The sequence below is a fragment of the Zingiber officinale genome, chromosome 6A, assembly GCF_018446385.1.
Source record: "Zingiber officinale cultivar Zhangliang chromosome 6A, Zo_v1.1, whole genome shotgun sequence".
NCBI lineage: Eukaryota > Viridiplantae > Streptophyta > Magnoliopsida > Zingiberales > Zingiberaceae > Zingiber > Zingiber officinale.
In genome coordinates this window covers 30,978,406-30,994,787 of record NC_055997.1, presented here as the reverse complement: position 1 = coordinate 30,994,787, position 16,382 = coordinate 30,978,406, and the positions used below count along the sequence as shown (strand labels likewise).

Genomic DNA, 16,382 nt, shown 5'->3' with positions numbered 1-16,382 from the left:
AAAAACTTTTAAAAATAAAAAAAATTTTAAAAAATAAAAAAATAAAAAACAAACAAAATAAAAAAAACAAAATAAAAATAAAAAATAAAAAATAAAGAAAAACGTAAAAATATAGTAGAATTTAAATAATAATAATAATAATAATAATAATAATATTATTATTATTATTATTATTATTATTATTGTTTTGTATAATTGATTGTGTAATTGAAGGTAATCTAATAAAATATTAAAATAAATTATTTTTTAAAATCTTCAAATAAATAAATTTTTATTACATATATTAAATGAGTTGAGTAAGTGGATGATCTAAATGACTAAATAACCTGTATGGTCAGCATTGATTAATATACTAAAGTGGATAAGGTGAATTTGGACGATAAAGATCAATTAAAAAAATTATTCTTATAAAATTTATTCTTTATATATTCGTTATATAGAATTTGGACATCCAGATAGGTTATCTCCCAGACACCTATGGTTTAAACCTCAGCTTTTCTTTCAAATATGGAGTGTAATCAAAAGATGCTAGGCTTCTGACTAGTCACCGCGTGCGCTTCCTGATTTACCTTGATGGTCGATAGAAAACTTTCATGGATTGGATCGATCACCCCAAAGATAATTAATGAGGTTAACTGAGATTATCAATTTTTTTCATTATAATATTCTTATTATAAGAATACTTATTCAATTTTCTCTAACAATAACTATATTTATGTAATTTTATTATACGAACTAAACATTTTGGCATTTTTGACATTTGATCGAAACTACAGGGGGTAAAATGTTGATTTACAAACTATTGGGCATTTTCGTGAAAGACACGGGGAGAATGAAATTCTGGCGACGTCTATCGCCGCCTTCTCGTTTCTTGGACGAGGGGTCGCTCGTTCGGTGCTTGTTCCAAGTTCCAACTTGCAAGTGATCTCTCGCGAACAGTCAGCAATGCGGCGGGCAGTGAGAGCCGTCGCCGCCGCCGCGGTGATCTCGAAGGCGACGACGAAAATTTCTCGGGTCTCCAATCCACCGAACTCGGTCTCTCGTCCGGCCTGCCGTTTCCTTCGCTCCTATCCTGTTGAGCCCTCGAGTAAGAACCTTTCTGTAATTCTAGTTCCTGTGGGCTTCTTCTGGTTTATTAAATTTCTACTTGTCTACTTCGATTTCATGCAGGTGTGCTTTACCAGACTATTTCAGGTATGCGATTTGAATCGGGATCCAGATGGTCATTTGACCACTCTTCGCTTCTTCCGGCCATCTTGTTGATGGGTGCCTTTGGTGCTGGAACGATACGGACATCTTTTGCTGATGCCAACGAGGTTTGTTCCTTTTTTTTTTTTGTCGGCTGTTTATTGGCTTCTCGGTTTCGAGTTGTTCATATATGCTTTTGATTCGGAGATAGGAGGATCAATATCGCCCCGCCGTGACGCATTCCGCTACTAACTCCGACGAAGTAAAGAAAATGGCCAGTCAAGAAAGGCAACGATTGGAAGAGTTACTGCGAACAAAAAAGATGGAGAATGGGTCGTACCCTCATTACTACCTTTCTGTAAAGGGCCAAAAGGTTTTATGTTTTTTCTTCTCAAATAGTTATTTTCAATATTGAGTTTCTTCCCTGCTTGTTAACCTGATGTGTTTGTCCGTTGTTTGTTTGAACTTTGAGTAATTTATTTTGTTTATCATTATGATTCTTATGAATTACGAATTGCCCCTTACATTATCTGGCCTTCCATCAACACAGTCCTAAGACGAGAGTAGTTAACTTGTAACTGCTTCTAATTTCAACTTTGGAGGCTATTTGTTGGACAACATAATGTTCATTTGGTAACTTGTATTTTTTTATATATATTTATTTGTTATTATTATTTTTGGGCAGACTTTGCTGATGAAGATTCATTTAAAACTTCAGAAAGGGCTATGTGAAGTAATTGGGAATTGGAGTTGAGAAGGGGTTATGTGAAGTAATTAGGAATTCCTAATACCCTTTAGGTTTTGAGGTTATGTGGACTGCTCAAGTTCCACTGGACTATTTACTTGATACTTGTGGAAGCATCAATTTTTGGCGTTAGTATTGATTGAGCAATCAATTAATCTATCCATTTTAGTGCCCCTACACTACACACTTTTTATCCAGACTTCAGACTAGCTTTAATAGATCATCATATAAGACCATCCTGATGTCTAAACGGCTATTAAAATTGATTATTTGAAGTAAACAAAAATATGTGGCCTTTGCTGTGAGGAAAATGTGCCATCATCAATTCAATATACTTGTGTATATCCCTTAGCATAGAACGTGCCTCAAAATTAATTGCTTGCTCCTTCAGAGAACATTTTCTGCAGAGCCTAACAATTAACAAAAATCTCTAGTTTGCTTTATTTGGTTGTAATACAACTTTAGTATCATATTAGCACACAATATATGTTGTCCACTTTCTTCAAAAATAATGTACTTGTCATATATTTGCTACCAATAGCTGTGTATTTGTGCCTATTTGTGGCATGCTTTTGTATGGTGGAGCTTGATTAGTTCTTTTTCTTTTTTTGAAATTTGCATTCATCATGAATAGATGCTTAAAAGAGGCTATTTTTTATGCTGTTATGGTTTCCCAGCAAAATCGTACATTGTTTAGGTTGATTTGGTCAATTTAATAGCTTGTGGTTTATGCAATTCTTAAGAAGATTCTTTAGCATTTCTCAACAATGAATCAACATGTAAACTGTGTTCATTTTTGCCACACCATTGTGGTTACAACTTATTATCTGTGTACCTAATTCCCAGGTCACTCTCAAGTTCCAAGTTCCCCCTTCATGTGAGTGGTCACACCTGATTGTGGATATTGTCAAGAACCTTGGTTTCTCACCTGAGACCAATGGTGGTGGTGCAGAAATGTTATTACGTGCTTGGGATAGGTTTGATGAATAATATCCAAATTTCCTAAATCTTAGAAGTTAGATCCACTCAGTGCAAGTGCAATCATATTTTCTTTTATTCTTGAATATAATGTAAATGTGGTGTAGCTCAAAATCACTGATGGAGTTATTTGTATTCACTGCATTCTCATAGATAGGATGCTTTGCCTCAATCATCTAACTTTTTTAGCAATCCAAGTATCCAACCACATGATCTATCCTAAAGCAAAGTTTATTTTTCCTTTAATATGCCTAGGTTGCTTGTTCTTTCTGATTTAATTTTTTACTAGGTGAATATGACAACTATAGTCATGTTAGTTCAAAATCCATCAGTGATGCAACACCAGGCTGCAAGGAGACAAAGCGCTACACTTTCGCAATAAATTTCATCAAGCAGAGAAGTTTTTCTAATTGAAAAGATGGGTACTAGAGGGAGAGTTCAGGTCTTTTTAAAGTCTTTGACCCAATTCAACTTGGAAAATAAGATTAAGCAAACAGAATACGCACTTACCTAAAAGATTCAAACAATTTTATAAATAAGTTCCTTACAACTTAAGAATATAAAATCTTATTAAACTAGAAATTTTAATCCAATTACCTAAAACTCTCATTTTGGAGAGACTATCTAACTAGAAGATACACATTAAAATGTAACCAAATTCAAATATATCAAACTTTACACCTAAAAAATGACAATTACCAAAAAATCAACTAAAATTCAAAATTGTTATTCTTGCAAACCAAAGGCACCATAAATCCAACATTAGCAACTGGGAGATCAATAGATGTAGGTGTTGAATTCACCATAGTTTATTGAGGTTGTGCTAACTGCTTGACATGGGTAAGGAGGGGTATTTAAAGAGAGCAAATACCAGAAGTACTAAAATGAATGTACTAATCATATTCAAAATAAAATTTCTTAGTTATGTTATTTTTGGCATATTCCTAATTGATGATATTCTAGATAAAATAAACCTAAAGGTTTAACTGTGTAGAGAAATTTTAGAAATGAATATTTTAAATTAATTAGAAACAAAACTCAACATATAACCTATATCTTAAGTGCTAGGAAATGAAGAAGTTAGAGGATAGTTAAGTTGGATGGATAAAAAAATTCATACAAGTAAGATTCTTAGATATCTTGAATTTATTGTTCAAGAAAGTTTCCAATAGTCTTCAGATATGTTGATTAATTCAGTAGAAAGAAATCAAAGAAAACTCAACACAATACAGTTCAAAGTAACCTAAAAGTTTGGATATTAATAGAGACATAACCTATGAGAGTTCAATGTTATGTTACTATCTGTTCAGTCTACTCCAAATAGTTGGGACTCAATTTGTTGATTGTTGTTATTGTTACAATTTATATAACATCATTCCCAAAAGTATATTGGTTTTTGTATCTGAATTGATCAAAACCCAGCATTACTGGACTTTCTAATACTCATGCTCTTTTTGCGATTATTTGATGCGTGATATAGCCAGAGGTTAAACAAAAACTTGTGCATTTTTTTATATTTGTAAAATCACATTTCTTCTCCTTTTTTTTTATACTTATTTTATACCAGTGCAGCTGCATGGCAAATAACCCTTAGTCCTTCAGCAATGAAAGAAGTTACCGGAGAAAAGAATGACAATGATCTCTGCATCCTGATTTTTGGCTCCCGATTGGACGCTGAGCATTGTGTCAGTTACTTGTGATCCTAGACTTGGTTTATGTGCTTGTACACCTCTTTAAGTTGTATTCTGTTTCTGAAGTTACTATTTTAACTATTTGTTATTAGGAGATTGAGTTCATTAAGCAAGGTAGTTTCAGTGCTTCTGAGCTTGATACTGTCGTTGGTGCATTAAAGTTAGCTGGTGAGAAAGGTGATCCCAAAAAATCATCAAGGGAGCAAAAGGATTCCAAGAGAGGCTATAATTACAGCAAACACACTGAAAAATTCTCTGCTTTAGAGGCCATGGGAGTACGAGTATATGGACATGATGGAACTTCAGGTGTCTCTGGTGATGGCTCAATATCGTGGGACAATATTGCAGGATATGAGGAGCAAAAACGGTAGGTCTCGAGATACATACTAGTTCATCTATGATGTCAATTGAACTTTTATTTTTTCATGTTCTAATTCTTTTAGAAACCAGTTTAGAATTCTTTTCCGATGATATGATGCCAACTACCATTCGGAAGGGAGTCCTAATTGTTAGGTTCTATATTAGATTAGTTCATGTTTTACAAGTCTATATTGTTCCTAACATTAAACACTATTGATTTTAGATATTTTGGATTTCAACAAAAAGTGATATTGATATCTGAAAGATGGATGTGTGGAGTTACTTTGAAGGATAAAATAAAATGTACTAACATACAAAAGGAATTAGGTGTAGCTCTAATAGATGATGAAATGACACATAGGTTTCAGATATTTGGACATATTCAAAGGCACTAAATAGATTCTATAGTTAGAGGAGTTGAACTATTATAGGGGAAGGTGGTATTGAGGGGTGGAGGAAGATCAAAGAAAATATTAGTTACCAAAATGATTGAATTGTTTTGAATATTAATAGTGGCATTACCTTTCTTGGAGTTCAAATAGAGAGACAGATTAATATAGTGATAACAAACACAGCTTGATATGATGTTCCAAACCTGCTTCCTCTATATAGATGAGCCCAATTTAATAATAAAGTCCCAAAAAAAATTCCTTTTCAACCATATGAATTATGATGTTGATCTGTTTTCGTTTTTGTGTAATGTAGTAGCAGTGCAGGACGCTGTGTTGCTGGGTTCTTTTAATGGTTTATCTATCTAAGCTATGACTTGAGGATTTTTTTTTCACCTTTCATATACACATTTAAAGTTATCTACTGTAATACAGAGTTCTCACCAGGTGCAAACAGACCATTAGTGCACCAATTACCTAGGATCAAACACCGCTTTCAGTTGAAATCCATTGATCCTTTTCAGGGATTTATAGTGGGATTAGCATATTCTGACACATCAGAAACACTCAGCTCAAAGAGGTACAGCTAGTTTGGTGTAATGTAGCAGACAGGATCAGGCATTGCATCGAATATATATATACTGTGCACTTCCTGGTATACACCCTATGTTGAACTATTTGTATGCATGTGAGCTATCTCACTCAGTTCATCCCCCTCACAAGATCTCAGAAGTCTGTCTCATTATCTGTAGAGTCTAAAGACCTTAAACTCATTTTAACTCTTAAATATCTCAATTTTTGTCCAGAGTAGTCCCACATTCCAATCCGCTACATGATTGAGAACTGCTTCCTTTGGATGCATCAGTATAAGTGTATAACTACTTAGGATGTGTTCCTGCATCAAAGATGGTACCATCCTGTGTTGATATAAAAAATATTATGGGTACAAAAATTATAAACCTTGCTAAAAACCTCAGTTTGTATTTATCTTCGTTCCTTTTATTGGAAGCAATGTGTTGAAGCTAATTGATAGTATCTGCTGTCTGAGCTCATAGTAAAACTTAGTCGGATGATGCTTTTTATTTATCAGACAAAGTACTTTTTTAAATGCATTTTACATTTATCAACCCAATTCTGATTGGATCTTGCAGTGAAATAGAGGATTCTATACTGCTGGCATTGCAACGCCCTGAAGTATATGACGATATTGCTCGTGGAACTCGTTGTAAATTTGAATCTAATCGACCACGAGCTGTGCTTTTTGAAGGGCCTCCAGGTCTGTTCTCAACTTGTGTATACATATTCATTCTTATCTTGGAATAAGTCTAGTATTATAGATCTGATTAGGCTCTGTTTGAACAATTTGTTGAGTAATGCAGTTCTGTTAGATATAGAAATCAGAACAATTATCCTGCTATTTCAATTCCAAAATTCTGAACTTAAAGGAGTGTGTTTCTCCAATAAGCAGTTTGAATGGGATCATATCAGCGACAGTGCATGTGGGCAAACAATAGAAAACATTGAGTCTTATGCCCTTATGGAATTGTATTTCTGGAAAAAAAAATATTAGTATGCAAAAGAAATTAAATTTCATAAATCAGATTAAAGTTACACCATTCAATTGCAACTTCGTCTATTTGCTTAATATTTTTTGTTTCATCTGTCATGGTGTTTGCACCTGCACCAACATTAGAGTTGGTAGATTACTCACTATGAGTGGCTACGTTATTAACAAAATTTCAAATTCCAAAATCTAGAAATGTCTTTTCTTTCTGTACTTTGAATACTCACATTAAAATTAAAATAAAATTTGACTTAATGTTTATGAACTTGTCAAATGGAAGGTCATGATCAAATGTCATGAAGATACAAGATTAGATGATTGCTGGTTTCATTCCATGATCAATCATGTATTTTCAATTTTCATCATTTTACTTTTTTTTTAGTTTGGTGTGAACCTATTTGCTCGATGCTTAGATAAGGTATATTTTAAATGGATGATTTTGCATGAACCTTTTAAATTTTGCACACCGTTTTTCTGAATATTCTATTGAATACTTGTTTTAGATACTGACGTTCCTGTTAGTGTGTTCCTATTGGTGTTTATTTTGACTTGTAATATGTGGTTCCATATGCATTTATTTTCCTCTATGATTGATACTAGTTGTTGGGAAAAAGTTGCTATCTGTGATAAAGTGTTTACTCATAGGTTTTGTCTTCTACTATATACATTTTTTTGGTTTCTTTCTTTATGCGTGTATGTCAATAGCATGTGATGCAAATGAACATCATTCTTTCTAATAGATTTTATAGTTTTTTTTATGTGTTTAAGCTAGGATTCTCATTTCATAATGAGAATTTTAAAAGTTTCCATTTCCTCTTTTGTTGGTATTATGTTGTTATGGAAATCATTTACCAACTTGACTTACACTGCTTTATGTAACTTGTCTATAGGAGAACTCACAATGTTTTCAAATACAAAATCTTATAAAGATCTAGCATGAATACATTCATTCACACTCAAAAAATTAAATGTTTTAATTTACTTTTGTTGAGTTCTAATTTTTGATTACTTAAATCAAACTGGTGTTATGGAAATCAGGAACTGGGAAAACGTCTTCTGCTCGAGTAATTGCTAAACAAGCTGTATGTCTTCTATTTTTGTTCTTAATGTAGATAGACTTTATAAATTCTCTTTTAAATACTATATTTTGAGTTTTCCTTATTTTTACTCTTTTCCCTCTAATAGTCAGGTCTTTTTGGCTTACCTATTTGTATAATTTCTGAATAAATGTCAAGCTTGCCTTTGCATCTTTCATAATAGAATCATTAGTTGAAGGTGTTAATGTTTGCTGTTGTCATGACCCATTAACATGTCAAGCCCAACCACCACCCTAAAATGCGTAAGCCCTAGCTAATAGCAGCTAAATCATCTAAAGATTATAAAGCATGTGAACTAAATTGAGGTCTTAAAATCTCATCCAATTGAAGCTTGATGTCCATGTCAAGACTCAAACTATCAACTCCTAATCCAGAATCCTTCACAATGATGGCATGTGAGGTCCGATGCTTGCTACATCATTATGCAGGCAACCCTTTTCAATACATCACCATGATTAGTCCTGCTCAACCTATTGTCATGACCCACTTAGATGGTAAAATTGACCATTAGCTTATTAGGCCCAACCACAAGCCTAAAATGTTTAACCTAAGCTATTACTAGCTAATTCATTTAACCTTGTAAAGCTCCTATGTTAGTCCATAATTCATCATATGGTACTAAATTGGGGTGTTACAATAGTCCTCTAGTTGAAATTGTTATCTTCAGATATTGGGAAAAGAGGGTATTGTGTTGGTTCACAATGAGATTAAATCATTACATGAGTATAGATACTCTAACACTCTCCTTAAATTAGAGCATAGACACTATCTTTGTTTAGCTTGTTACATAAACTAACTAAACAAATTCTCATAAAGAAAAAACATAATCTAAATGTGAAAATAATGAATGGAAATATGATGCTCATAGGAAAGTGAAACAAAACTTATGGAGTTTACAAAACACACAAAGATCCCTATAGTATTTGATGAGTAAGGATATGAAATAAGTTGATAGCACGCAGGTAGTTGGGCCAAGTAGAGGCTATTTGTGGTAGTGCTCATGTTTGTATGATGTTAGATTTTGCAGGTTGTTGGAGCACAAGTAGAGACTAATTATGGTGGTGCTTGTGTCAACATGAAGGCCTCATAGCCACAACGAGTGTAGAGAGTAAAGGCTTCTCTCATTTTCTTGTTTTGAGTTGCTTTCAAGTTTTAGGAAGGTTGTTTGCTCTCGGATGGTTCAATGTCATGGGACATTTGAATTCATATGACATGGGTCACTTGACTGAGCTGCTTCAACTGGTATAAACCTGTGCAAGTAGCTCAAACACGAACAAGTATGTGAAGCAACTCTTGAAGAGATGTTGCCGGAATGCAAAAGAGGTTCATGTGATGAATTTTAGGTTTGCACATTGAGAATCACATAATATTGCACAATCAAATAGTGCAATGGCTTGCACAGGTGGTGATGGCACCTTGCTAGCACATTGTTTATGCATGCAATGCATTATCCGGTGACACATAGAAGTGTTGCTATGTCTCTAACAAGGAAGTGGGTCTGCATGAAGTTTGCTCATGCTGACACAGAGATGACGCTTGTTGAGTGGATCTCATGGTGGTCTCAAGAAGAGGATTCGACCTCCATCATGCCCTTGACAAGATGCTTCTTCTTTGCCTCCACTAGTTCCATCACCATGAGTCGACAATCAATAGATAATTACAACTAACCATTGTGTAACTTGTTAGTGTAGGAGCAGCCTAGTGTTGGTGTGGCTCCATGTATGCATCACATGCAGAGCTTCCATCTGCAAGTGAGAGAGCTTCAATGATTCATGCACAAGCAAGACAGAGTGTGGATCAAGAGATGAGAGGAGGCTCCCATCCTTTCCCCTAATGGGAAAACTATAACCCTAAAAAGGGACTCTAATATCACATAGAATTTTGTAAAAAGATACTATCAAGTTGTATCATGACAAAACCCAAAAGCTATAAATATTGTAGAAGCTAATCCACTTGACCAATAATCATGTTAATCAAATCTAGTACCTCTAACAATATAACGTAGTCATATTTTCTTGATGTTTACTAGATCATATAGAGTAATGACATTCTAATCTATAGTCTATACTAGTAATCTTGTGAAATGCTCAAAACTTTACCTCTTTGGCATTACTTAAAGCCTATGAATCCAATTATTTCACTACAAAAAGATGAGGATTTAACCGCAATTAATATTAATAGTTGTCACTAAATAATTTTTTGGTGATAATTTTATTTATCAAAAATAAAAAAAGGAGCAGAGCCTGGTTATATTGGAATGGACTCATACCCTACCCGAGGACCTATTTGGTTATGAAAGTAGCTCTACCGTTAAGAGAAGGGAATCAGATAGAGTACTTCTTTCCTTGCACAAGAAGGCAATTATGTTCATATACACTGCTGCTGTTTGATTCTTTTCTCGATAAAGTATAACCAGTGGGATCCCATCCAGTAGCTCTAATCTTATAATTCCTGGCTGCTATTTCTTATATTAACTGCATATTTAGTGATGATATTAAGTAACAAAAAATTGTCATTAATACACTTTTTTGTAGTGGTTCTTGTGAAGAAGACATATGTTGATAAGTTTGAGTTAGTCAAGATAATGCAGGTTGATGGGAAGAATTTCTTGGTAGTTTAGCTCCACAAGCTACCATGTAGCAACTAAGTTGTGGAAACAATTCCTATACTGAGGGAAAGTATAGAGCTACTACTGTAGTACTGTTATACATTTCATTGAAAGAAGATTTCTTTATTTTAGGCCAAATTTTTATGCGCTAAATATAGTTATGCTTCACATACTTTAATTTACTTCAACTATTTCTCTTGCAGGGAGTTCCCTTGCTATATGTTCCTCTAGAAGTTATCATGTCAAAATATTATGGTGAAAGTGAGCGCCTGTTGGGGAATGTATTTTCTCTTGCTAATGAACTTCAAAATGGAGCAATAATATTTCTTGATGAGGTACTTTGCACATTGTATAAGACTATAAGTTACACATGTTAAACTGGCACCTACTTCTTTTAATTATGATAGTTGATAATCTTGACACAATATATGATTACCAACATATGAACTTGCAAAAGAAAGTAAACTTTCTTTGTTGTAGATTTGAGGCATATTTAAAACCAGGCTGAGGTGTGATGCAGAGGCAGACTGGAGAACCTCTTCTCTTCAATTTTCTTTCCACATGCATGCTAAAATTTTACAGGGTGTCACTGTTTGACATATGTATGAAAGGGTGAATGAAAGTCCAATTATTGCAACAGATGAATATAGTTCACAAATGGCTTATTCAATATTTTGAAGCAGATGATTTGTTAAGAATCAACGTTGGCTTAATTACTATTGATACAGCTGTTCTATAGCTATGAGCTCATTTGTCAGTGAATTATTCAACTAATAAATATCTTTTTTATGAAATTTTCAGAAGTTAGCTATTTTCTTATCATCATATGCTCATATTTCATACAGGTGGATTCTTTTGCTACTTCACGAGAAAGTGATATTCATGAAGCTACCCGCAGGATTTTGTCAGTACTATTGCGCCAGGTTAGTGTATTTATTGTTTTAGATGTTGATTTCTCTATTATTATCTTTACTTTTTAATATTCTTTGTTGCACTTGCATGGGTTTCTTTGTACTTTCTTCTTTTCCTTGCTATCCTTTGATAATCAAGAATACTGTTTTTAGATGTAACAAATATATAACTATGATATCTTCTGCTTAGCCTTGTTCAGGCTGAACTCCTAGTTGTCTTCATAATCTTTTCAGTGTGTGACAGCCAGCACATAAATGTCTAAACTGGCAAGCAAAAATCTTTTGTTGGGTGAAATTTCAACTAAACAGATGCCTGTCTGAAATAAATGTGATTTCTCTATCTCCTTATCAGCATCATACCGCATCTAAACTAAGGTTTAAACCACTGGCGAATAATGTTTTGACAACTTGTTGAACTGAGCTAGGAATGGTGTAACCCATAAGAAAAAATAATTAGAAACTTTGATCCCTAAAACAATCAGCACTAATGAGCATGATGGCGTGTAGTAGGGTTTTGTTGTATTTTGTTGCTTGATTGTTTCATAGTTCATATGAGTTAGACAAGCTAAAAGGATTGTGAGACATGTTTTTCTTTTCCTCTTCATGGTGATGCTTTGTTAATTTCATACATTGTTTATGCTACATTTGTCATCTACTAGTAACAGGACTTAATGCCTGTACTTTTTACAAAATAAAAATATCTGTAACTTTGTCTTGCATTATAACGGAGCATTATGTATTACCACATGAATTTTTTTCATCTTCCTTGTGTTTATTCTGAGGTCAGGATGGTGATGTTCCACCAGATTGTTTGTGTGAAAAAGTTTGAAGAAATCCTGACAAATCTTTGTGGCTTTTCTCATTTGTTTTTGCCTATGGTTACTTTAGAATGTATATAATATCAGTATGTAGTGTTTCATTATTTTTCTATGCAATTAAATCGTACCTACAGAACAAATAGACGGTGTAAGTGTGATCGTGAAGTTGTTCGTTTAGCAGTCTTGCTCCTTTTTCTTTGTAGGGTAGGCTGCTAAATTGGTCCCTCCCTAACCTTTTATTGGGAAACTCATGCCTTATCACCAGACATTATGTGGTCACGTAGACAGTATTTTTTTATCCCTATATCTTTGTCAACCAGTCAGTTGACCCATTTGTTGGTTGTTTCCAGATTGATGGTTTTGAACAGGAAACACAAGTGGTTATTATAGCTGCAACAAATAGAAGACAAGATCTGGATCCTGCTCTTATAAGGTGCAAGGATTTGCAATCTGGCCATAGCAAGGATTTGCAATCTGGCCATCTCTCATACTTTTATAATTGTCTAAACATGCTATTCAGATACTTATAAACTGCATGCTGGGTTTCAACTCTTAATTTTCTTTCTTCCAGCCGCTTTGATTCTACCATTATGTTTTCCCTACCGGATTTACAAACTCGTGTCGAGATAGCTGCTCAATATGCAAAGCACCTGTTGAAGACCGAATTACTACTGCTAGCTTCAGCTACAGAAGGGTATCTTAGTATTTTTTTCGCTTTCTATGTGCATTTGGTCAAAGGACTACACTATTTTAGTCAAGTGGAAAATCATGAAAAGGCAAAGGTACTTCCAAGAAAAAACAGGACAAGGATGTCTGGCACAACAACCTACCTTTCTCAATCTGTCATCAAGTTAGAAGCTTTAATAATTAGATAGTTCCATGTTGATATTATAAGGGAATTTTTAGTCTACAAATTGCATTAATTAGTGAGGCCTTTATGCCATGGAAATCCATAGATGATACAATCCTGACATTCTCAATATCTGGGAATAGTTAGAATTATGGTTGCTGTGGCATCCGTATTTATAATAATTGTTAAGGATATCAAAGCACAGATTGAACTATTCAATAATAGCTTGTGTTAAGTGGTATCCAGTCAAATTTAGTATGATACTAGAGCTGGAAGTCTTGTGTAATTCAAGAAATATATTTTTTGGTTGAGTCAATCCCTGCCTCAGACTTGGGTTATAGTCCTATCTCATCAAGCATAGGAAGCACTGATCAAAGTTTAGTGTACTTTGGACTCGTTTCAAACAGTTTAAGATTTTAAACAGCTGATCGCCCACTCAAATTTAACATTGATGAAACTAGTGGCAAAAAGGTGAAGCGCTCGACCCAGCACCTCCGCTAGCTCGTCCTAGGACCAACACGGAGGAGATAAATCACGATGATTGAGGAGGCAAGTGGATATGGGGGTTACACGGGTTGCAGGGATTTATGCCCCGCTAGCCCTGAGATTCGACCCTTCGACCTCAAGTGGCAAACCTCCATCCACTTACCACATCAGCTATGTCCGTGGGGGCAACATTGATGAAAACTAGATTGCACAAGAGGGAGTCAAGAGAGGAAGATTTCAGCACCAGATGGAAAAGTGTGATAGGAAAAAGATACTAGATTATTATAAGATGAAAAACTGTCATATTCCTAAACAGTAAGGAAAGGTAAAGGAATGTGCTAAAACAAGCAATTGGAATACAAAGAGCAAGGGTGCTTGCCTAATTCTGATTGCAGGGATTCAAAATTTATATCTAAACCTGTCCCATTTACTTATCTTGGTCATGCACCAAATGTTCTTGCTATAGAAGTGAAACATGCTAGGGTGCTGAGGATTTTGTTAATGCCTTCTAAACTGATAGCCAGATTACCAAATAACAAAAGCACAAGGCACCTCACCTTTGTTCTGTCTTTTTCCTGGTAGCTCCCACTTGATTAACCATCTATTCTGGGCTGACCAATCGATGCCAACATTGGGAGGTTTTTTGATCTTCAGCTCGAGTCTCATAAAGATCCTAATTAGCTGTGTACTTAGGGTGTACCTACTTATTGATTTTTTGGGTTTCTCATTGAAGGCAAGGTCTAAAGTTGAATTTTTATATGCCCAACAAGTTGCAGTTGATTTAATGAAGATGGATTACATCACAAAGGATAATTTATGTTACTTCTGATATTGACTCAATTGCAAATATCATTTTTCTTCACATGCTTAAATAAAGATCGGTGCTTCCATCTACTAACAAGTTGCCATGCTACAACGTAAATAGTATGTTTATTCAAATTCCCTGCAGTTACTATTTTATATCCAATTTCCACACTTCTTTATGATCAAGCTGGTCAAGGACTTTTTGTAACAAGGCTGTACTTATTCAAAAGGTTTGTTTGATCAAATTGTCAAATCCTGACAAAGAATTACATAGATAGAAACCAAATCCCCTGATGATAACAACATAGCCTGCATGATATAATAACTTAACGTTTCTTTTTTTGTTTTTATTATTTATATTATTTTTACCTTGATAAATTAGGACCTTCCCACGTCTAGATTGCTTGTAGCTGCTGGTTATGTGAATATTTGCACCTATGATTTACTCTTTTTTTTTCATGTGATGGGTAGCATGTCTGGAAGAGATATCAGGGATGTCTGTCAACAAGCAGAACGGCATTGGGCATCAAAGGTATCAATTCTATCATGGCACTTAGTTTTCTATATTTCAATCAATGGAAGTAGCAAATGCTTGCCGCAGGTGATAAGAGGGCAAGCACCAAAAAATGATGAAGGAACACTAAAACTTCCACCTATTGAGGAGTATATTCAGTGTGCTGAGAAGCGCCGTGAAGCTTTGTTAGTAGCCGCCCCCACTGTATCTCAAAGCTCCAGGTTTATGTGGAAGCCCTCTGCTCTTGCATGAGAGAAGATTGCCCATTGAGTTCATAAAGTGTGATAAAGAGGAATAGGCCTAACCGCCCCTACCTATCTTTTCTAAAGGTTGAATCTCCTTATTCGAAGGGTCTTATTCACACAGGATACTGATGTAAAGTAGTAGTGAAGATCTGAATGCTGAGTCATCAATTTTTCAGTGATTTAATCAACCAGTGAACTCAAATATCAGTTAGTCCATAGGTTATAATATCATCTGGATCATAAACTATTTATTTCCTGCTAATTTCGTTGATAGCTATGTTGCAAGGGAATTGGTTGTTAAATATGTGCGCATGTAGCATGGATTAATCTAAAGAGGTTCATGTTTATATGGTTCCTTTTTGGAATTTTAGGTTCATTATATTTGTTTTTTTTATGAAGGTAAATATATTTATGGTATGCAAAATGTACAATACTGTCCTAGAATAGCTACTTAAGTATCATATCTGAGTAGATATTTAAGGATATGTATACTTGCACTTATATTTTTCTAAATACCAGTTCAAAATTAACACCCTTAAACTTCGATTACTTACCATTCATACTTAGTGAATCATAGAAGACGTGATAAGGTGTTGGACCTTTGTCAGGTTGTTGGTCCCCCTTATTGTTGTCTAAAGGCCCTCAGTATCCTCTGATACACAAACATCTCAAAATTGATTCTCTTCGAAAGTTCATATGTTTTTGTGTATCCTCCGGTACGTGAACATCTCAAAATTGATTCTCTTCCAAAGTTCACATGTTTATGTGTCCCTTCTACCTGTCCACAAAATGTGCATCTCCTATCGTCCATTTCCAAGTAATTCAGCTTGTCTCTGATGGGGAGCATCTTGTGTATCAACAATATCCATACTACTTGTCTCTGACGGGAGCATCCTGTGTATCCTGTGTATCAACATCCATACTATTAAATGTATGGCTGGCTGAGGTAGTTCTTCCATACGCGGCTCACCCATGGATTCCTTAGACTCACTCCCCTTAAGAAATCATAAGTCTTCCTTGTTCCCCTGCCGTCTATCCAAACCATGATGCCAGCCACTGCTCTACTCAGAGGAACCAGCTGTAGCTAGGATGTTGTCTTTGATATGTAGGGTTTTCTTTATAGTGGAGAGTCTG

The 16,382-nt window shown here is 34.7% G+C and overlaps 1 protein-coding gene across 1 annotated transcript; it reads left to right on the top strand.

Annotated features, from left to right (window-relative positions):
• The first annotated feature begins 820 nt into the window (after window positions 1–820).
• LOC121996214 (calmodulin-interacting protein 111-like) lies at window positions 821–15,602 on the top strand. Its single transcript, XM_042550089.1, has 14 exons — window positions 821–1,087; window positions 1,171–1,316; window positions 1,400–1,561; window positions 2,780–2,910; window positions 4,479–4,596; window positions 4,695–4,969; window positions 6,503–6,627; window positions 7,954–7,997; window positions 10,824–10,955; window positions 11,466–11,543; window positions 12,700–12,782; window positions 12,921–13,043; window positions 14,961–15,021; window positions 15,091–15,602. Exons 1-14 carry the CDS (start codon window positions 946–948, stop codon window positions 15,253–15,255), a joined length of 1,785 nt encoding a protein of 594 aa, XP_042406023.1. The 5' UTR covers window positions 821–945; the 3' UTR covers window positions 15,256–15,602.
• Window positions 15,603–16,382: the final 780 nt, after the last annotated feature.